This window comes from Micropterus dolomieu, linkage group LG12 (genome assembly GCF_021292245.1).
Source record: "Micropterus dolomieu isolate WLL.071019.BEF.003 ecotype Adirondacks linkage group LG12, ASM2129224v1, whole genome shotgun sequence".
Classification (NCBI taxonomy): Eukaryota; Metazoa; Chordata; class Actinopteri; order Centrarchiformes; family Centrarchidae; genus Micropterus; species Micropterus dolomieu.
In genome coordinates this window covers 22,236,271-22,260,051 of record NC_060161.1, presented here as the reverse complement: position 1 = coordinate 22,260,051, position 23,781 = coordinate 22,236,271, and the positions used below count along the sequence as shown (strand labels likewise).

The window sequence follows — 23,781 nt, the reverse complement described above, 5'->3', positions numbered from 1 at the left end:
ACAATATTTATTGATAGATTAATGAACCTCACATAAACCCCCTAAGATGCGTTTAAAATGCAATATTGCAAATGACAATATTCACATCAAACTATAATATAAATAGAAAAATAACAATTTGAAATAAAATTAAGAAGTTAAATGCAAAAGCTACATTATCTTACATTAACTGCCAATATATTGGACCATATAGGCCTACATCACTTGTGAAAATATACACATTGAACAATAGTAAGTCCAGTAGTGTAGCTTTACTAAATACTGCTTTGGGATACAGGGAGCAAATATCACTGAACAGTACTGTTTAGTATTCATTGTACGTAATAATGATCATTCATAGATGGTTCAGTTTTTAGTTTTTTTTTTATATAATGTTAGCTTAAAAGTCCACTGGAGTTAGTGAGTGAAGTTGACTGTGTGTTACTGCAGTTAGAACAAATCTGAATACTAAAAGGTTTGTCGTGTATCAATTGATTGTATGTACTTTGATTAATTACAAACTTTTTAGGAAATGTACGCCACTTACGTAAGACAGGTCCAGCATTATTACCTATTATTATACCATTGTTTGGGTAAAAACTTGATTCTGTTTGGCTGCAGGGTGTCCATTAATTCCTGATAATGGACACCTCCTAAGTAGTTCCAGTAAAACTGTCTGTTCACAGTTCCAAATTAATATGCTGACTAAGTATCACTATTATAATGTGATTTTAATATAAATATGGTTGTTCACAGTATTATTTTAATAAAGAAAACACTGATACAATTTAAAAGTCACTTACAAATGTCTATGTAAGAGTATCTTATTTTAGTAGTTAGAATAAAGCAGCACCAAAGAAAGTTACCAAACTTTTAAGACAATTTCTCTTCACTAGTCCAAACTCCTGACATACATAAGTGACATTCACATCACACACATAACTCTGTATTTGTATAGATTCAATGTGTAGGCTAGTTATTCCTAGCACAATTCAAACTAAACACGTTGCTAGAGTACCAGGCGCGTTTTAGTTCATTTAGATTTTAGCTATTTATATATTTTTATTATTATATTTTCTTGTTTGGGGCTGTTTTTATTTCCCATGTGGAAAATAATCTATCTCTATCTATCATTAAACGCACTGGAATACTCGAAGACACTGTCGAGCTTTCTGCTGTCCGACCTTCGACTGGGTCCGTAAACGCACCGTACTAGTACAGCGGTGAGTGACAGTCCCGCTTCACGGTAGCTGCTCCGCTCCTCTCCTCCCAACAACACCACTACAACAAGACCGGCGCCGAGCAGGGCAGGGAGACAGACAGACCGAGAGACGGGCAGCGGGATGGGCCCTGGTCACTGTGGTGTGCAGTAAATGGGATTAAACCGCTCAGACAGCGCTTGGGAACACGAGCAGCAGTAGTAGTAGCTTAGTAAGTGGAGAGTAGGGGGAGCTCCGCGCTGAGCTGCGCCGCATGTGCTCGCCCGTGTGGAAAACTTGCGCCGGCCCGTCCGTCACAGAGAAGAACAACCAAAAGAAGAGGCAAACTAACCGAAGCTGTAGCTGCAAACAACCCCTGGTCCAGGTTTAATCTCCGGGACACTTGGCAGCGACCCCTCTGCCTCCCCTCTCACATGCCTGCGTTGATGTGGGGAAGAGGGAGGGGAGAGGAGCCGGGGGATGTTTGAATTACCTCTCTAAACTTGCATAAATACAGCTAGGGAACTAAAAAAAGAGGTCGCGTTTGTTTGTGTGTGGGGGATAAGGGAGATATCGGGGTGTCATGGAGAGCCAAGCGGGCGAGCACCAGAGCTGCGAGGACGTGCGGAAGAGCGGCTATCTCCGCAAGCAGAAGTCCATGCACCGGCGGTACTTCGTGCTCCGCGCCGCCTCGGAGCGCGGCCCGGCCCGCCTGGAGTACTACGAGAACGAGAAGAAATTCCGCGGCAAGGCCCCCGTCCCGAAGAAAGCCGTAGCGCTGGAGACGTGCTTCAACATCAACAAGCGGGCCGACTCCAAGAACAAGCACATGATCGTGCTGTACACGCGGGCCGAGAGTTTCGCCGTAGCCGCGGAGAACGAGGCGGACCAGGACGAGTGGTACCAGGCCATGGTGGACCTTCAGTGCAGAAGTAAGCGAGAGTCGCGCGGAGACGGGCTCCGCACGTGCACGCTTTCTCACGCATGCATGCACACACTCAATACTGTATGAGGCTTCTTGCACGGGAGGAGAAACGTGGCAATGCCTGCAGAGCAGCAGAGGCGCACTGCAGATCGGGGCACGTTTTCCTCCAGTGTTTTGGATAAATATGAAGGGATGATTTAAAAACCATTTCAGCACGCCAGGCCAAGTTTACATAGTTTGGGTCTGTGTGGCGTGGGCGTACTCCCTTGCCCATTTGTGGTATTTCTAAGCTGTCTGATGTTCATTTTTACACTTTTAATACAGTTTATAGTTGTTTACAAACTGCCTCTGAAGGGAGTGCGTGTGTGCCCTTTAAAGCTGCACTGTGGAGTTTACCCTCCCCTCCCCACCCATCAGTCCTTATCATACTGGTGTCATGTCAAGATGTTTGTTCCCCAGTTGTGCTTGAGACTTTGTTTTTGATGTTTTTTTTCTCCTGTGTGTGGGCTTCAGCTGTGCACAAGCCTTTTGCCTCTCTTTCCCAAACTGCTCAAACACACCCTGCCCTCTTGTTTACTTTGCCTGCTCTGCTCTTTTCTGCTGACGCTGCAATATTACATCAGGCGTTGCTCCCAGAAGAAACCAGAGAGAAATGGCCCCCAAAAGTTGTCAGAGGGCTTTTTGCGCCTGACCGTTCATTCACACATCCTGGCTGACCGAGTAGCTTCTCCTGCAGTGGTTTTTACTTTATGCTGCCTCCTTGTGCAAAAAAAAGCTTCGACTATCGAATCCCCCACCATCAAACAAAATTACCCATTTAAATTTTTCTCAAATGGCATCTATCAGCCGCTGTGTCAACACAGCTGTCGGAGCAGCAGTGGTGGTGAGCAGGGCAACTTCAAATCACCTGTTCAGCTTTACACACCCCCCACCCCGTGGAGACTAGACAGTCCACAAGGGACGTGTGACATAATCTTGGCAAACAAAGGTACGAGTTCAAGGAGTTTCTTACACATTGACCCTCTTGCTCTGTTGCACAAAGCAGCTGATTAGTGACGAGGAAGTAAAAACGCCTGAACAGACCAGAGAGCAAGTTGTTTTAAGGCTTGCAGACAGATTAGGCTGGCTCTAAAAAGTCGCAGGCAGCCAGTCAGTGCAGTGGGGGAGTGTAGTTGAAACCCTGCAAGATTTGAAATTGGTGTCAGCATTGTGGCTCTCTCCCTGTCACTTCAACACATCTGGGATTTGTGTGTGTTTGTGTGCGTGCAGCCCACTTTCCCCCTAAGTGTTTGAAGACTTTTGTACAAGAAGTGAATAGACAGATGTTGGAGCAGAGATGCAAATAATCTAATCTGCAGTTTCTTGTGTGGGAAGGAAACCCTGGATTTGATGGGCAGCAGCTGAGCAGGGGAGTGCGCTCGGGCCTTCCGAGGTAACCTAAACAAGCAGCCGGCTCCAGCATCATCATGCCGTCGCTGCTATGAGTTGTCTTTAAAATGACAGGTCCGACGCACTGACGGCTTATCGCCGTCCTCTTTTGTTTCTCCAAGTGTTGGGTTTCTCCTGTAAATCACCCTTGCTGACAATGACAAAGGGCTACAGCCGGCTGCTATGTAAACTTGCACTCTGGCGGGCATTTTCTTGTGGTATGTGCTGTACACGGTTTCTGCTCATTCCAAAAACAAAAAAACCGGAACACACACACACAGATGATCCAGGGGTGTACAGGGAGTGTTTTATAAGAGGGGGAGTGGCAGGGTCACGGCTGCATGCTGCCTCAACCTGCATGTGTGAAAATAGCTTAAATGGGTGCACACACACACACACACACACACACTCACACTCACACACACACACACACACACACACACACACACACTCACACACTGTCGGGATTCCTGCCTGTAATAACCCTCCTCTGGTATGTGCAGCTCATACACAGTTTCAAGTCTTCGGTGTCTGTATGTTGATTGAACCTCCACACACACACACACACACACACACACACACACACACACACACACACACACACACACACACACACGTCATATCTTTCCAGCCTCCTCTACACATACTGTCACTGCTCCACCACTCTCGGTACAGTACTGTCAAGTATTCGTTCCCCCACTTGTCCCAGTGGGGAGACAGAGGAATTCACAGCCTGCAGACTGAGAACAGGGCGAAGCTGAGGGGCGCAGAGCCAAGAGATGCTGCACTGTCTGTGTCACATACTTTCCAGAAGACCACTCCCTCAATTTGATACCTGTGTAGCTGCTCATGTGAGGCCCTGTCAGTTGCTACAGGGCGGTGAAGTTCTCAGCAGCACGCCTCGGCTGGAGGTGGAATCACAGCTTGTGGTTGACGTTTTTAGAATAATTGGGTTTGAGTTTGCACAGCAAGAGTTTCCTCAGCTTGCAGGCTAGAGAGCATGCGTTACAGCAGAAAAACAATACTGTGCATGTCCATGGTGCTATGTAGTGCAGCTTCCTCCTTTCTGTTGTGCTTCGGGGCCTGGGAAACGCGCCTAAAGCAGCCCAGGAACCGTCCGGTATCACATACAGCCTCCCCTCGAGCCGGCGATAATTACACAAACACGAGCCAGCTGCCATGCAGGGCGATATTAGGATCCCAGTTATTTATTTAGCTGAGTCCAGTAAGACCCTTTTGGGCAGCAAGCACAGTATCAGGCTTGAGGGCAGCTATTTGCTCAACTATTAGGAGTCAGTGGAGTGTGTTAACGCTTAACCTCAACGAAACGGGCGGAGGTCCAGCCCACAATCGTCGTTTGCCAGGAAAACTGTCCCACAGCTCGGGCACCACCTCAGGAATTGTTATTGACCTCAATAAAACAATATGGCAGAGTTAAACTTAGGAGCCAGTGAGCGAAACACTGCCTACTGCAGAAGTTCTTCAAAAAACACCGCCAAAAAGCTGAAGTCTGACAGGTTTGTCTCTGATTTAGTGGTGAAACAACTGATTAATCGATTGAAAGATAATGAATCAACTATTTTGATTATCAGTTATTTACCAACATGATCTGTTTGCAGCCTCTCAAATTCTGCTTTTTTCTGTCATACATGATAATAAATGGAACAAAGTTGAGCTTTTGAACAGCTGGTCAAACAAAATGACACATTTATAGATGTCACCTTAATAACATGAATAAATGATCAGATAGAACCAAAATGAAAGTTTTGTAGTTGCAGCCTCAGCACAGTCTGTCTGTTCAGATGGGTTTGTTGTAATCACGGTAGTACAGTAAGTCTCAGTAGAATTTAGTATTCTGTGTTCAAAGCTCCAAAGGTTGCATTTGAAACGCAGAGAGGAAACAACATCTGTTTGCAGATATAGTGATATGATTATTCATGCTAATCCACAGGCCTCAATGTGAACAGATTTCCTTTCACTATGAATCTGTTTCCCGTTAGGTCGTGATGTCATTTTTGTCACTTTGAGCACCACAAAACAAATACAGATTTAACCAATATCCAGACCTCAGCAAATCGCACCAAAATTCTTACATCTGAAATGATATGAGGAATTTTTGTGTGTGTTTTGCATGAACTGTCCCTCACGGTGTGCATCAGACTCCCTCTGTCAGACAGCCCATGGCTCTAGAGTGTTGTTTGGCCGCTCTGGCCGGTGAGATCTGGATCTCACAGTGGCTCATCGAGCTGGCCGATTAAACGTTAAGCTGCGCTTTAGCTCTGCTCATCTCCCTAATTAGGCAGTAATTATTGTCTCGAGGGTCAGCCGCTGGTGGCACAGCAGAGGCTATGTGCTAACAAAGTCAGAGAGGAGAGAGTGCAAGGGGCGGATGCTGTCGTTACAAGAGGAAGCCATAAAATCTAGAGTTGTGGGCTTCCCGGTCCACCATATCTGTTCAACTGTCCACTTGTGCTCATTTAGAGCTCCAATCCAGGCTCGCGCGGTGAGCTGCCACATGATGTTTCCTCTGCATAAATAGTTTGTGCACATTAACACCCTGTAATTTCATTTAACACGACAAGCTTGGCCAGCCAGGCTTCAGCATGGCCAGCTCTGGCTTGTTGCATCAGAGTTACTGTAAAACATAGCGAGTCTGAAATGGCCTTTAAGCACTCCTCCCCATGTCTGCTGTTGTGCACCGTGGCGGCTCACCGCTGAAGCAGCCCATCAATTAAGTGGTCGGGTTTGATCGACAGCTGAGCAAGGCCAGGGGCAACAAGATCCATTTAGTCAATAAGCGCCCATATGTCGAGCTTGAAAGAGCCGTGGGGTTTTAAATGCATAGCAGGCTTTTATAGAGGACCGTATTGATTGCTGTTGGTTGATACCAGCCCATTACCGCTGTCATAGTGGAGGTCAGGAAGTTCATGAGTTGAGATTTACAGTGAATGCATTTAAAAACATGCAGAGACATTTGTCGACACATCCTGCCTTTCCCAGTCTTTGCAGGAAATCCTTTTGTTTTCTACTGTTCTGGTAATAGTATGTAAACATACCAATAAAAAATGTCAAAGGAGCCTTTTTGCATTGCTTTTGGGAATGAAATCCCAGAGTGAACGAGGTGAAAATGTTATAAAACCTTCAGTCAGTCTCTACATCTTGGCCCAAAGCAATGTATACAGGTTATTGGGGCTGCAGTTTCCTTTTATAAAATGTGGACGGTAAAGCTTAACCTCAGTTGAATTCTCCGCAGCTTTTATTGTTGCTAAATGAAAACTTACTGTGAAAACAGAAACTTGGAGAGGCCAATTGCCTGGTAGGCCAGAACGAACCTGAACTGTTTAATTCAAAAATTCAATTTATTCACTTTGGAAAATGTGTGCAAGAGGAAACTTACTGGAAAGTTCTTCAAAAGCATTTATTTATTTATTTTAAAGTCAACATTTTGGAAGTTAGAGCTAGGGTAGGCAACATCAGAGAGAACTAGGAAGAGGCAGCTAGATTGTGAAAGTATCCCGCTGAAAAGATGCCTCCAGGCCTCCCTCCGAAGCCACTCCCCCAAAACACATTTTCATGCAGCAGTGAGTGCGCGCTCAGAGTAGGTGGGCAGGTAGGCCAGCCAATCATTTAATTCGGACCAAAATAAAAGATTGACCGTGCCTGTCACAGTCTGGATTTTTTCTTCTGTTTTTACACCAGAGCATTTGACTTATTGATTGCTGTCAGGATGTAAAGAGAATTTCAACAAAAGTTAACTCAAGGGACTCTTTGCCTCTTCTGGCCTGATATTACTGGGACTGTATGTTTACAGCAAAAGCCAAGATGGCTGCTGGTGTGGCGAGATCTGATTTTGCTTCAGATTACATTCATAGAGCTTTTATTGTGTCTCGTCAAAGGGCAGCAAACCTTGGATGTGTCACCGATAATTTCATGTGCTTGTGTGTGTGTGCGCGCTCCTCTGACTAACACAAAGCACATGTGAAATTAACCTCAGGCAGATGCTGGTATTGGGGAAGCATTGTGTCCCTGAGTGTGGGCCCAGATAGGGGGACAGCCAATGGTAGAGATGGACAAAGAGATAGGAAATGGAGGAGTTGAAAAAGAGGATAACGGGTACACATGGAAGCCAGAGATCATACCAACTGTTTTTTACTGCTGGGTGGCTCTCTCTTTTTTTCTCACAAATACATGCCAGCACAAAGAGTACACAGCTGTCTCCCATCTATCCCTGCTGGTAACCTTGTATGGCAGTGGGGGGTGGTATAGAGGGCACAGTAGCTGAGATAGGGGGTAGAAAATTGGGGTTTAGCTCCTCAGAAGTTTCTTTGCAGTGTTTTGCGGTATTATGGCGCTGCACAGCGTGCTAGGGCAATGAGGTCAGAAACTTGAAACAGAACCTAGTGAGAGTCAGCCGGTTCATTGCCAGAGCTTTGCCTGATTTACAGGCTGCATTAGCTAACAAAGAAGAGGACAGTGTTTCCCACAGGATTTTAAGAGACTATGGTGGGTGGACCTCGGACCCTCTCGGGGGTCCGGGGGCGTGCCCCCCAGGTAGGAAATTTGGACACTTAAAGTTAAATGCATTAATTTGGTGCAAAATTAAGAGGCTATCTATGAATAACTTTGCACTCTTGTAAACAATGTTGTGCTCTAGTAATCTGTTTGATCATAAACCCATTGTAGATGGTGATGAAACAGCAACAAAAGTCAACAAATGTATTTAATGTAATTTTCCTAACATTTTATTGTTGTTGTTTTTTTCTTTTTATTACTTTTAATGGACACATGTAATATGTTTTATACTTTCTGTGAATATGATATAATCCAATTAATATTAATTCCATACTGTATAGGCACCTTATTTTGAAAAACTGACGTCACATTTTTATCCTCTCGCTAAATTCATCAAGTCCAACCAGTTTTATAAATAATGTTGTATGTGGTTCTCTGTCGCGTAACATGAAGACTTCACAGCCTCTCTTCAGGTAGGACTCTCATACTGCAACACTGGTCTTTGTAAGGAGAGAAACTGGCAGGACTCACTAACCTGCCTGTCAGCTCGAGCTGGTCCGTTGCAGTTACCATAAAGGCTTTAATACGTGTGCACTCCAAATTTATGTGCAGCTAGCTTAACACAACACAAACGTTAGAGGTCTGAAACGTTATTTTGAGGTGTAAAAATATTTTTGGTTCAGACTATGGAGGCGCAAATTAGCGGGCCGCCATGGTCTCGTTAATTAATGGGAAACACTGGAGGAATTATAGTGTGAATCTTGCTATATATTTCAGTCATTGAATTTTTTGTGTCTCTCACAGAAATGCGTTACATAAAAGTTGTTGCCTGACTTAAAGGTGGAAAGAAAAGATTGTGGAGACACTAAACATCAGCCCTTTTAGATTTAAAATTTTTATTTATTTTTTTAAGTCTTGAACCAACTAGAATCCCACCCAGTGGCAAAGTGCTTTAGTAACAATGCCCCGCTGTCCTGTTCTTGTTGTGGGTGAACTGATACAATCAACTCAGCCTCAAGACCCCTGTGGAAGACCTACTTCCTTAGGATTTGTGTGATAACCATAATGGTCAGCGTGTCACTCAGGGAGGAGCTATCAATATCCCAGCAGGCATCTAGCAGCCCCTGGGGTAAATATCGCTCCCGTGCACCCTCTCAAACACACACTCCCTTATAGCATGAAGGCACTGAGAAAGGAAGAGCGCGCAGAGTTTCCTCAACGCCAATACCTCGACACACATTTAATATTGCCGTGTGAGAAAATTGGGTTGGAATATGGCCTCTTTATTCATATATATGTCTGTGTTCTCAAGGGAGGCAGCCCGAGCGTTGCAAATAAATCTGCATGAATAGACAGCAGTGTTGGCCGTGTACATTGCCATTCTCGAGCCACACGTAAGGCTGAAAGTTTCATGTGTGGTCGTGGTGAAACTGAAGTAAACAACCGGTGCGTGAATAAGCCAGTGTAAGTTCTTTTCAGCACGATGGCGAAACGTTTAAATTTATAACTGTGTATGGAGTCTTTGAGCTCACCCTCCCTCAAGGTTGTATCAAGGTTGGCTGAATGTTTTTCCGTCACGCATCACCCTTATCCACCCAGCAAGCTTAACACAGATCCTGCATTACCTCCAAGGTTTGTTTTGCTTTCATGTGCATCCGCCTTTAGTTGTTAGAAGGGCCATTTTGAGTGCATGTTTTTCTGATGGTTCATTATGTTGTATAGGGGTGGCGTTGTGCTGCACCGAAGCTGACGGGATAATAACCTCTTTCTCAAAGTGGGGAAAGAATGCACCGCTTTCTGAACAGCCATCTTTGCTGAGCACCACACTACCATGAAGGTCCCCAAGAGGAAATCTAGAGGAATCTATAATTCATATGGCTCCGTGTAGGATCAACCCTAGCTTTATGAACCAGGAAGAAAGGTCTGGGATGTTCGATAGGGCTACATCGGTCTGCACCCCTGTAGGAGTCTGGATAAACATCTTAAATGTTTTCAGTGCTTTTGAGAGTTGACGATAAGTGTGCACAGCCTGAGTGGCCCTGAGATCAAGGGTGTTTGTATGTGTATGTGTTGAAGTGCTGTTGAGGGCACAGCTGAGGTTTAAGGCTGCACTGTACTCCAAACAAACAACACACTTGTGCTCTCCTAAAGACACGTTAAATGGGCTCTTAAAAAGGAAAAGATTCTCTTTGAGGAATATACTGCACTGCAGTCTGAGTTCATTTCAAGAAGCAGTGGGCTAAAAAAGTTTTAATTTTAGAATAAATAAAGCCTGTAGTTAGATTTCTTTTAATCCATGCAATCCTAAAACAAGCTTTTCTCCTTCCTCCTTAAAGATTCTTTTACAAGGCCCTTCTTTCCCGACCTTAATGGTCTCTCTGATATCTCTGTGCAATCTCCTGCAGTCCCTCATTCCTTCAGTCCCCACTGAAAAATCCCCAAACCATCTCTTCCTGTTGTAAATCTAAATTGAGAAGGCAAACGGGGCTTTTTGCACACAGTTCCTCACACACAGAGAAAAGCAGTACATGAAACAGCCATGCGTGGCCTTGAGTGAGTCATCTAATGTAGGGGGAGTGCCTCCACACACACACACAGCCACTAAGCCACAGCCTCCATGGCTTTCACAAAACATCTATTCTAAGTCGCTTTCAAGTTGTGAGCGATCCTCCAATTTTGGGGAAGCAAACTGGAAGGAGACACAGCGAGACACGTCAGACTTCTCCCTCTTTTGCAATCACAAGTAGAATGTTTTGGGAAGAGGATCTGTGGATATGTTTGTCATAACGGAAGCTCAGTTCATATGGCGTCCACTGTGAGGCTGAGGCTTCTTGTCTCCATATGGTTATCATTGTAGGATTTGCAGCAGAGGCATGGGAAAGGAAGAACAAACGCGTGCAGACATCCAAGCATATATTTGTAATTCTGCGGTCAGGGTGTGCTGTGCCTGATTAGCCTGATTGGGCCAGAGTCATTGCTTAAAGTAGAATACCACACAAGCTTTGTGAAAATATGATCTTTCACTCAGTTACTTGTCAAAAAAGTTACTTGTCCCGTCAATACTTAAATATGCCAGATGTGGTAGCAGGTGCACAAGTTCATTACTGCACAAAGAACATCCTATTCCCATGAAGGGAAGAGGTGAGCTCTTCCTGGAGGTTTGTTTCTTCAGTCTTGTCATGACATTGATTGATTCTGTGTTGTAGATTTGTAGTTATCATGCTCAGCCAACCAGCAATTGCACAGAGAAAACTAAGACGTGGTACACGGGAAGAAAGGGGCCATGTTTAAGGAACATTTTAAGGGTGGTTCCTTAAAGATGTTGAAGAATCCACCCTAAACCATGAGTCACATCATGATATTCCTATAACCCTGGGCTTTTTAGGCAACAGATGTGAGGTCCCTTGTGGCTGGAAGTGAAAGAGCTTAGAGGTAAATCTATGATATATTCAGGCAGTGTCAAGGGCTGCTGACGAGTTGCACTGCGTAACAGAATTAACGTAATTTTCTTACTTGACTTAAAACACCAAACAGGCGATCAAATGTAGTTAGGAGGTTAAGTAATTCCTCTGCCTTTGTATGGCCCCTGCCAGCCAAGGATCAGATCTCACCAAGAGCCTTCTCTCCTGTTTTTTCTCGCATCAGTAATTCCCTACTGTCTTGAGTACAAAATACCCAACACAAAGGGTGAACGGACTGCCTGTACTCCCTCTAAAAGACACTAGATTTTATTAGTTTACAAAGCCAGTTTATTGTCACCAGGGCAGCTCCAGAAATTGGCTATTGAGTGCTTGCTCTTAGGTTTCTGGCCATCTATTGGAATTGTAATCTCTGGTTTTGGAGAAGTTTCATGTGTCAAGCATTTTCCAAGTTGGTCCACTTAAGTTTTTCCACAACGCTTGCTTTTCTTTCAGTTGTCATTCTTGTGTGGGGCTTCGGTTGTCAACGGTTTCATTTTCTCACACTGGTATGCTTGCTTGTGTGTATGTCAGGATGTCTGTGTGGGGTTGAAGAATGAGACCCTAGGTATGGAGCCTGCAGGTACAACGAGCTGGTCTTACAAGCTACTGCATGCTCATTTGAACCCAGATCTGGTTAAAAAATCAGTGAAAAGCACAATATCAGCAGAGCTTACATAATAAAGGCACCTTGCCCTCCACTAATGGGTAAATAGTGGTGGTTTCACCAGGTGATCACTTTGTTCACAGATGCATGAAGGTCATGTTAGTGCTTTGCTGCAGCAGTTGTAACTGCCAGTGTTCTTAATAAATCCTCCTGTATAACACTTTAATTACCTCTCTCAAATTTCTTCCTATCCAACCATATCCTCCTCTTTTTTTCCTTTTTCACTCCAACAACCTTTTAATCTTCCTTTATCTTTCTCCTGTCCCTGAAGGTAAGAACCCAATTGACAGCGGGGCTGCGGGGGACTATGGAGTGCCCAATCCCGGGCCTGCTTTCAAAGAAGTGTGGCAGGTAAAGGTGTGGCCCAAAGGCCTGGGTCAAGCCAAGAACTTGGTGGGCATCTACCGCCTTTGCCTGACTGACAAGACAGTCAACTTTGTCAAGCTCAACTCTGATGCTGCTGCTGTGGTGCTGCAGCTGATGAACGTCCGACGCTGCGGCCATTCAGAAAACTTCTTCTTCGTTGAGGTGGGACGCTCTGCCGTTACAGGCCCGGGCGAGTTCTGGATGCAGGTGAGCCTGTAATCCAAGTTACCCAGTGTTGTGGTTAGAGTTCATGTAACCCCACCTTAGGCCAACCAGTATTTGAGCTTTTTATGATTTAAAGATATTCCTTAAATACAAATGTATTTGAAATACAATCATGGTTTTCCAGGACGGTCACCAATGTAAATGTCCAAATATTTTTCAGATGTTTAAATTCTCTTTTTTTTGATATGTAACGAAGAATTAATTCACTTCAATTCATTATGATTTCAGTTTGAGAGGTTTTTGTGTCATGTTGTAGGTGGATGATTCTGTGGTGGCCCAGAACATGCATGAAACCTTGCTAGAGGCCATGAAAGCACTGAGCGAAGAGTTCCGCCAACGCAGCAAGTCCCAGTCGAACTCCGGCCCTGGAGGAGGTTCTACTGCTTCTAACCCCATCAGTGTTCCCTCACGCCGCCACCACCCAAACCCGCCTCCCAGCCAGGTGGGCTTCACCCGCCGGCCCCGAACTGAGCCTCCTGGAGGAGCTAATGGTGGAGCAGGGGTCAGCAGTGCCAACGCCTCTCCCACCCCACGGCATAGCTTTCCGAGGTCTCGCACTGCCAGTGATGGGGGAAAAGGTGAGGAAGGGATAGCAGGGACCACACCACTCCAGGGGCGGAGTTCCAGCCCCTCCACCAATGGCTCCTGCTCCACCACCCCAGTCCTCAGATCGAAGTCAGTCCGTTCTGCACCCACTACAGCTGCTAAAACTCCTCTTGGGTTGATGCGCTCCATATCCACCCCGGCGCCGTCTCCCGCCCCAAGCCTCTCCTCCAGCTCTGGGCATGGCTCTGAGTTTGGAGGTGTAACATCCTCTGCCAGTGCTGGTCCGTGTGGTGCCTACAGTCGTGTCCCGTCCCATCACGAGTCTGTCTCTTGCTCCCCCAGTGACTATGGCTCCTCAGACGAGTATGGCTCTAGTCCTGGGGATCACACGCTCCTCCCCTCCCCAAGCCTCCCTGCAAGCTCAGTTGGTAGCGTCGGCAGCCAGTCACTTGGCGAGGAAGGAGCCAATTATATCCTAATGGGCCAACGTAGTGGTGGTGTCAGCGGTGGCAACAGTAATCAAGGAAGCTTGAAATCCAGCTCGCTGCCAGCGCCAGAAACATCAGCCTCTGGCTCCCAACCCCAGACCAAGAGAGTGCTGCGCCGTTCCTCTAGCCGTGAATGTGAAGCTGAACGTAGGCTGCTGAGCAAGCGGGCTTCATTACCTCCTATGGCTCTGGAGAGGCTGGCCCCACGCCAGCGCAAAGCTGAGGAGCCAGCAGATGAAGATTCAGCTGATTATGCCATCATGTCGAGAAGCACCAGCCGCGAATCCTTTACTTCCACCTCCTCTTCCACACTGAGGGAATCTGTCATGGGTGCGGGGTCAGCAGGGGGAGGAGGAGGGTACTTGGATGTGGCAGGTGAATTAAAAAATGATGGGGGTGGAGGAGCAAGTAGTAGTGTAGATATGGGTATGGACAATGGATACATGTCCATGCTGCCTGGTGTCACTCAGCCTCCAGTATCCCTGTCCCAATCATTGGCCGTCTCTGTCCCAGACTCAGATTCCAAACCTGCTGATGATTACATGGCCATGACCCCTAACAACAGCGTTTCCCCTCCCCAGCAGATCCGGCCTCCACCAGCTTCTGATGGCTATATGATAATGTCCCCCAATAGCAGCTGCTCTCCTGACCAGCGGGGAGGTCTCTCTGGAGGGGCCTGGGTGGGCAGTGGCAGTGCAGACAGCAGGGCAGGCAGTGATTATATGAACATGTCTCCAATCAGCGCACGTTCTGTAAATGGCAGTCCCCCACCTCCTGAGCACACCATTCATTTGGAGACCAGTTCTCAACAGCAAGCACCTAAGATGGTGTATTCATACTATTCTCTTCCCCGTTCATACAAACACAACCCCTCCGCTGGACACTTTGACGATGGACCTGGACGAGGCAGAAGGCCCAACGGGAGTTGTAGTAGGGGAATGGGTGGAGGTAGGACTACGGGAGGGCCTCAGGAGCAACCAGCAGCGGGCAATTCAGGGGTTGGACGCCACCTGTCACTCTCCTCTTCCTCATATTCCTCCAGCTCAGCCAGCAGCGAAAGCCTCGGGGAGAGCGAGGACCGAGCTACCCATTCAGTTAGCACCATGGCTGCTGGAGCTCACTCCAAAGATGGGAGTAAGCTCCAGCAGAGACGGAGCTCTGGTGGATTGTCCAAGCAGGGTAGCCATACTAAAAGCAGACCAGTGAGCCTGTTTGTTGATGTATCCAAGGCTAACACCCTTCCTAGGGTCCGTGAGAATCCCCTGCCCCCAGAACCAAAGAGCCCTGGGGAGTATGTAAGCATCGAGTTTAAGGGGGACAAGTGCAGTCAGACTGGATTTGGAGGAGGGCGGGGTAGGGGTCTCAGGCATGGCTTATCACTGCCTCATGGCTCAAGCAGCAAGCATTCTCAACACAGGCCAGCTTCTTGCTTAGGAAACTTTATCCCCCTCTCCCGTAGCCCCTCTGCCCCCATCACTCCCCCTTCTGCCTCTGAGTATGTTAACATGGACCTGGGCCCTTCTCCGTCCCCCTCACCCCTCTCACTTAATCCACTAGTTTTCCCCTCTTTCCATACTCCTCCCACACCTCCAACTCTTGCTCATGCCCCCAAAGCATGTGATGAAGGTACTACTGGCCCTTGTGAAGAGGGGGCTGAAGTGGCTGAGGCCCCACTTAGGAAAAGCAGAGACAGTGTTCCATCAATGAATGAGTCTGATTCCCCAACATCCTGTGGAGACTACACAGAGATGGCCTTTAGCTTGAATAGCAGCACCGTCCCTAGGTCATCATCCAGTGTCTCCCCTAATGCCCCTTCCCCCACCAGGACTGATCCTTCTGTTCCAGTGCTATCTCGGGGTCTAGACTTCTCCCTAGCCAAACCAGGAACCAACCCAGACCATGGGGCTAAAGTTATCCGGGCCGACCCCCAAGGACGCAGACGGCACTGCTCAGAAACCTTCCTTGCCTCGCCTTCCCTCCCCACCTCTACCTCTAGTTCCTCTTCTTCCACTGCCTCCCTCTTTCCAGAACATGCCCAAGCTGTGGCCCGCCGGCTGGGATTTGAAAGCATGCTATGGGGGAATGGTGCTGTGACTGATAACCCCACTCAGTTCGCCCTCCCTGGACAGCAGTCCCTTCCAACAAACAGTCAGACTTCGTCCACAGAGCAAGGCCTTAACTACATAGACTTGGACTTGGCCAACAAAGAGAGCCCACATTTGGGCCTGGATGGACCCTCAGGTAGCCAAGCCCCCTCTCGCCTCTTCTCTGTACTGGGTGGAGGTTCTGGGGTCGGGGGAGTAAGCGCAGCAGTCAGCAGCAGCAGCAGCAGCAGCTCCAGCCTCAACACTTACGCCAGCATCGACTTCTACAAATCAGAGGAGCTGCGGACCCATCAGAGTGGAAGCAAGGAGGGAACAGGTGAGAGTTACTTATTCTTTTATTTTAACACCTTTGTTGGACTTCAGCATCATGTCTCTTTAGTTTTCACTCAAACACACTTTGATCTCTCTATCACTGCTTTTGTGCCGTCCTCCTCTCTCTTTCTCTTCCTACTTGGGCTCTGTGACATATTCAGATGGAAAAGTATACGCTTTCAAGATAATCCAATGGAGCACAGCCTCCTTTTCCTTCTTGTGCTTGTAATGAAACTTCACCTGACGCCAGATTAGAATGTAGAAACCAGTCTGATTTTTATGTCTGAAGAATCCACAATATGAGATATAGATCGGCTGCGCTAACAGTTCATTAAATAGATTTCCTTCTCTGTATGATTGGTGTACTTCTAAAGGCATATGCACACGTTTTACCATATGAGATTATGTAAGGCACCGAAGGCCAGACAACCTCATGGAATATCAATGAATACCGATATTCTGGAAATTACTATTGATCCTCTCGAGGCTTTGTGAATGTTGTGTAAGCATTGTTAGTGCCACAGTCCCACCTCAATTCACTTTTGGTGTTTGGGTACAGTTTCAGGACATGTTTGTTATACAGATATGACAAGCAGCAGAAGCCTTCTGCTTTGGATGAGTCATTGTTTTCCAATGAGCACTCGCAAACAGGTCACTGCAACCATTCGGACCTAACGTTGAAGCATTCTACTTCAAGTTCAGTGAAGTTGAACTCAGACCCTGTTGATCTTTAAACCTAAGATCCTCCAATGTGACATGTTTAGAAGAAAGCAATGGAGGAGAAACATTAATCCTCCCTGAATCAGATTTTATGTCATTAAATGAGTTTCCTAACCTAACTTTAAAATTATAATGTTTTTATGAAGGAAAGTATGGAAGCACTTTACTGGGATTTCCGGGTTTGGACCTATAAAAATATGGTTTACTATGATTTCATATTTTGCTTAATCAAGCTGTGGTTGTTTAGTTTGGCGTACTAGGTTAACAACTGTTGATGTTGGCTGTTGATTAACATTTTTCTATTTTCTATGATCGCATACTAGAAAGCATACACAAAAATCTACAGTTTTATTGTTAGGAAGGGAGGTCAGTAAGGCCACATGATGAATGTTAATTGTATTTACATTTTTTTTCCTACTGTGTGGGGCAACTTTTTATCTGCGGGGCACCACCACAGCTAAACAATGCTTTAACTAGGTCACTGTGAGACGTTTACTCATCGAAAAACATTCTCTTTGAGCCACTGTCTGCACTTAATTGGCCTGTTAAGAAATAGACTCCTGCAGTTTAAGCAGATAGAGCAGCATTTAAATGGAGATGTGGATTTATATGCATCAGTAAAACACTCTTCGTCTTACTTAACCTTCCACAGTGGGGCTCTTGTGATGAATGCATCCTGCCAAGCCTTGTTGTTTATGTAGCCCTGCTAGCTCCCACATGATTTGTACCGTAGGTTGTGTTAGACTTAAACCTCATGGGTTTTTGTGGTAAACATTTCATAGCCCGGCTCCAAAGTTGGATTTAATGAAAAATGTAAGGCATTAGCAAAAATTCATCATGGGATCTTGCGGTGAGCGCAGCACGGCTGAGCTCAACAGTTGGTTTTCAGAGATTCCACAGATGGAAATGAACCATCTGCCTGCATACGTACATCTATGTGTTCGTTTTATTGGGAAATGGAGGCCATGTTGGTGGAAGCAGGCGGCGTTTTTGGGTGTATTTTAAATATAAATGCTAGCAGGCTACCACAGTGGGACCATATGGGCTCTGGCTGCGGAGTATGTCAATGGGGCAGTGGGGGGGGGGGGGTTACACATTGGCTCTGAATGTGGAGATGGGGCCAGTGTTTCACTCACACTGCTCTCAAATGCCTCTGTACAGTGTTCCCCCTCCTTTCATCCATTCCGCCTCCCCCTCTTTCCTCCTCCAATAAATGATCCTTTTGTTCGAGTGTTTTTGCCACGGTGGGCTGACGGACCTCAGCAGGGCCAAACCCCAAGACTAGTGGGCTCTCCTGAAACTGTTTTCTGTTGCAGTTTGTAGGCTTTTTTATCTTGCTTTCTTGATTCTTTTCTTACCTTGTTTTCTTTTTTATTGCTGTCGGTATGTCTTTGTTTTTGTGTTTGACTACTTGTCCGCAGAGTTATAAATTCTGCAGTCTTTGTCCTCATCTGACATCTAGGCTGATAGATATTTGAAATTCCTTCCCTCCCTTCTGTTCACTACACATACTGTTGTTTAACTTCTTTTTTTTTACTAAGATCTGTTTTGTCTTTATGCCTTTTGTCCTCCTCCCTTTTAACATTGTATTTCACTCCATCCTTTAAACGCTTGCAGAGACACTTAAAAATATATTTTAGTACCGCACTGAGATGTTTTCTTTTTGCTGTAGAGCAAAAATACAACAATCTATCCGTTACTATAAACAAAATACAGTTTAGAAACGATTAATTATCTTGTCTGCGTGGATCCTGTGTGCTTTTTTAAAGAGTTCTGATCTGCTGTAATTACAGGGATGTTTTCCCCCAACAGGCACCAGCTTGTATAGGAAAATAGGGTTGTATGCGTAGTTTTGGCACAGAGAGCCAAAGGCTAAATTTGAACATCAGTAGTGGGACATGGGCCAAAAACAATCCTATTTGACACATTTGGTTATGTAATATGTGACGTGTAAAAATAACCTCTCATAATTTAGATAATGAGGAAAAGCAGGGTGAGCTGATTACATCTTTTAGAAATAAAATGAAATCAAAATGCATTTACTACAACAAATGTAATGTGTGTCTTTATATAGACTGCCTCTCGAGCGTCAAGTTCAGCCAAAGTGTGAGAGACACTGACTGTAATATGTATATTTCACTTAGCTGTGTGGATCTTTGTGTGCGTTGGTGTTTCCCACATACCGGAGGAGTGTTGTGACCTTCAGCAGAATGGAGTGAAACATAAGTTTGGGAAGTAGAGAGGATTTTCGGGACAAAATGTTAATTTAAATTCAATCAGCTACCACTCCCACAATCTCCTCCAGGAAAACCATGTGAGAGAATTGTATTAGCCGCACTTCCAGCTGTCTCTTAACTTTATTTTTTTACCATCTGGAGGGGTGTGTGTATGGCAGTCTTAAAATAACCTGTAGCCCTTTAAAATTCATTCCCTGGGACACACTGCTTCGAGGAAGACGTTTCTAATGGGGAGATCCATGCACACTGGCAGTATGAAATGTAGCCCAGATGCAAAAACTATATTTGGATTTAATCTGTAAATGCATTTAATGCCTTTAAAGCTAAACTAAATTCTGTTTTGTTTGCCTCAATTCCTCAATCACATGAACATTGTTGTTGTTCACAGAAGCAGGACTGTTTACATTTGTTTACTGTTGGCTAACTGGGCAAAAGTCATGTATATAAAGTATGTAACTGACCAATTGGATCAATTGTTTTCTGTGTGCATCTTTTATCTGTTTTGTCAAGTTGTTACACAGATACACTGATTTTCACAGATAGTTTCGAGCATTCAGTGCAGTGTCTTTTAGGAAAAATGCCAAACATTTTGAGTTCACTTAGTTTGATTTTAGTCCAATCTTCTATCAAGGTATACATTATGTAATTTAATATAGAGGTAGTAATTTTTATTGTGATATAAGTTTTCTGGGAAATTCATTTAAGACACTGTTCAAAGATAAAATAACGAGATGAGAAGTCAGTTCTTGGCTAATGTAATGAAATAAAGATGTCAGCTCAATGTAAAAATGTTTTATGAATTTATAATATTCCAATATGAAAACCCATAAAAATATGAATAAGAATTGCTATCAATATATATTTAAAAACTTGAGCTTCATAGAAATAAAACTATATTGACGCTTACCCATCCCAGCAGCACGTAGTTTTATTGGTAACCCTGCTGGGTTTCTTGGCCCAGTTCGCAGCTGGTTGGCACATTCCCAGTTCACGTGGACCAGGAATAGGTAAACATAAAGTCAGTCGGTGGAGCGACCTGAAACTCACACACAACCAAGTCCTTTTAGCATACAAATCTTGTCCACCGCAGACTTTAGAAGTGTAATTCACTCCCATTCACTCCCCGTCTGTCTGTGTTGCTGTGTGAATGTTGGATGTGAAAGGCTTTCTGAAGCATATTGATTGCGGTTCATCAGGGAATGAGAATTTCATAGATTTAAAAAATTAGGATTAAAAGTTAATTCTGTTTTATTGGGTTAACTGGGTCTTAGTTTCTTTTGGCTATAATTGAGGTTGTAAACGTTTTATCTCTAAAGCACTGTATCAAAACAGAAAGTGAGCACACTGGAAATAATAATAATAATACACTATAGAAAGTACGGTAGGTCAAAGCTGGCCAACAGGCAGGCTGAAAGCTGTGATGGATGTTTACAGCAGACAACTTGGGTAGTAATTTTAAGTTACTTTGTCCTAGTGATGTCGGCGGGCTCCCAGATCTCAGCAATTAACTTGGTAATTACATATTGTTATTGTTACTGGTAGAAACGATGGTCAAGGCTACAATAGGCAGAGAAAAAAAGCTTGTAATAAATCATAACAATCCTTTTAATATCTGATAATTAAATAATTAAACCGGGCCAGCTGTATTTAATGAGGCCATGTCATAACAAATGACACACACATTCATTCCTTTGCACAAAACACACAGTTCTCATGCAGCTTTTCTTGCAGGGTGTGTAATTCAGGGCAACATTACTGTAGGTTAAACTAAAAGCACTAGTAGTGTTATGTAGAACACAATCACGTGGGAGGGGCATGACCCTTAAAGAGGGTGAGGCTCAGGGGTGTTTGTGTGTGTGTGTGTGTGTGTGTGTGTGTGTGTGTCTGTCTGTCTGTCTGTTGTGCTTTTTGTCTTTTAACCCAGTTTGTGCCTATGCGCAGGAGGCAGACTGAGCTCCTAGTCTGTCAGCACAGTGACACAGCTCCACTAAAATTTATGCAAAAATGTAAATGTACACGGAGGTGGGGGAAAACAGCAGGAGTGAACATGTGAAGGACAAAAAACAGTGTTTTTAAACTTTTAAAATTTCTGCATTTCTTGTCAGTTTGTTAGCACGGTTAGAATTAAATTTTATATGATTTTGATATTTTTAGCAGCTTTATTTTCTATTAATTCAGCATTTATTTAGTAAGTATGACCCCTTTTTAAGAGCAAGCTAGATCAGGCAAAGAGATAAAACTGCATAATATCAGATTTTAAATCCTTATTAGTCCCCCAAGCTTTCCTCTTTTGCATTGTATAATCGACTGTATGGATATGAAAAACAGGATGTGGTGGGAGGTAAGCTCTTGCATCTTGTGATTATATAATCCATATTAAGATGGAAATTAGCTCAAATTTCTCCGCATTGCAAACTCAACTCTCCTTCATTAGCCTAATTACAGCATTACACAACTAATTTGGCCCCATGGGAAGACGCAGAACAACCTGCACGGTTACATGAGGACAGCAGAGGAGGCCTGAATCCATTTCCTCGCCAGCTTGAGTAAACAAAAGCCATATTTCTGTGTTTATCAAATATTTCCCCCAACATTTTTAGATTTGGAAAATATCGGGAAATCGAAGAGGACAGACATCACAGGTTCTTTTTTGTTTTTGTTAAAGTCAAGGACGTGCAGTTCTCTGAAATCAAGTTTACTTTGTTTGGGTGGTCTGTTGAGGGAGTCACCGAACTCACACCGCACATAGCAACAGCTCTGCTCTGTTTTGGTTTTCAGGGAGTCTTGAAGGTTGCGTGTGTGTATGTTAGGAGGACTCAAAGGCTGAGGTGTTTTTTCCCACTGACTTCAAGCACAGACTGTGTGATGAGGTCATCTGTGTGCGCCGCAGCGGCAGCTTCATCTCGTTACAAGCCCCGTCCAATTCGAGGGCTAGGGCTAGAGGAGTTATCTGAGTTAAACACACACACACACACACACACACACACACACACACAGCTTTGTGGCGGATTATCAAGCTGTCCCACACACCGCTGCTCGCTATGCAGAATTCAATGTAGCATGGCAAAGACCAGCAGCAGTCAGGAATTCAACACCACAAAACTGTAGTAGGACGGAGCAGCTATTGATTAAAAACAAATCTGGTGAACTCTGGTGATGTTTCTGCTTTATTCTGCAAGCAGCTGTGTGCAGAGCTTTCTACAAACCCATGTGAGCCAATGACCGTAGCAAAGCAGTGTAAGAACAGAGGACCAGACAATTTTGCACGACATCTGTAAGGTACATATAATGCACAGAAGCCTCCTCTTTCTCTGATATTGTATGGTTTATATCAGGACCGTTTTTTCAGTGCATTCTCACCAGCAGTTTCATATAGAAAACATGCAACCACTCGCCACAACGGTCTCTGATCTTGGCTTTTGTAACAGAGTTAAAAAAATGCAAGGCAAGGCAAGTTTATTTGTATAACACATTTCAACAACAAGGTAATTCAAAGTTCTTTACATAAAACATAAAAGCAACAGGGAAATTGAAAAAAGAAAAAAATACACATTAAAACAGGACAGTAAAAGTTACAGTGCAGTGTACAATCAGGGTTAAAAGTGTTGAATGGAAAATAAAAACAGACTGAGGGGATGAGCAAATTTGTAGCGCGTGTAGCTGCATTGATGTGGGCATGTTACTTCAGGTACTATTGAAACGCTGAAATACGATCAAGGACATGAATTTGAGTGCTTCTCAGACAACCAATGACGAACTTCATTTCAGCAGTCACCAGGTAATGGTATGTTCACTTGTTTATTTTATTTAAAGTGGCACCTGCTCCCCCACAGCGGTGAAGGGAATGAAAAGGCTGTGTTGATTCATGCAGTGCTAATGTCAGTCTGAACGTGACCAAAGTGCGCTAAGACTCCGTTTACAAAACGACATTCTATGATGGATGACACATTCTCAGCACATAAAACAAAATCGATAAGATTTGTCTTTGGGGAATATCAGCTTCCTGACATAAACTGCATATTTTAAGAAGGATCAGTGTTATGTGTCGTAATACTATCACTTGTTCACTTCAGTAGACGGAGACTTCCCTGTTCTGGGAAATTCAAATAGCAACAACTGTTACTAAAAAGAAAATCTAATTTGTCTTCTTGATTAGTGGGATTTAATGGTGTCATTCAAAGGAAAAGTACTGACTTTTGTCTACACGAGGAAGTGATGTTAAGACTTGTCTGTGTGTGTGTGTGTGTGTGTGTGTGTTGACTCAAATGTTGCCTGAGGTCCACTCCACCACAGACTAATCTTCCATTGATTCAAGGGTAAGGGAGAAGAGGAAATGGGAGGATTTGGTTCTGCACAATGAATAGAATAGAATAGAATAAATCTCTACTGTGTGTCTGTCTGTGCATCCGTGTGTGTGTGTGTGTGTGTGTGTGTGTGTTCGCACTCTGAGCACTTGTTGAACCTTCATACGTCATCATCTGCAATCAGTATTGAATAACAATAAGTATGATCAGTTAAGCTTCTCTTCTGTCTTTGGATGGAAATTTCATGGCCCAGATTGCGTACGTGCGTGCGTAATATTTATAATCCACCATATTTGCTTTCCCACTGTCA

At 44.5% G+C, this 23,781-nt stretch overlaps 1 protein-coding gene across 1 annotated transcript in view; it reads left to right on the top strand.

Annotated features, from left to right (window-relative positions):
- The first annotated feature begins 1,214 nt into the window (after positions 1 to 1,214).
- Positions 1,215 to 23,781, top strand: part of si:ch73-335l21.1 (insulin receptor substrate 1-B) — a 46,082-nt gene continuing 23,515 nt past the window's right edge. The window contains exons 1-3 of the mRNA XM_046064339.1: positions 1,215 to 2,110; positions 12,440 to 12,741; positions 13,016 to 16,214. Of these exons, the coding sequence (XP_045920295.1) occupies positions 1,762 to 2,110; positions 12,440 to 12,741; positions 13,016 to 16,214 (3,850 nt within the window). The 5' untranslated portion in view covers positions 1,215 to 1,761. The remainder of the gene's footprint in view (positions 2,111 to 12,439; positions 12,742 to 13,015; positions 16,215 to 23,781) is intronic.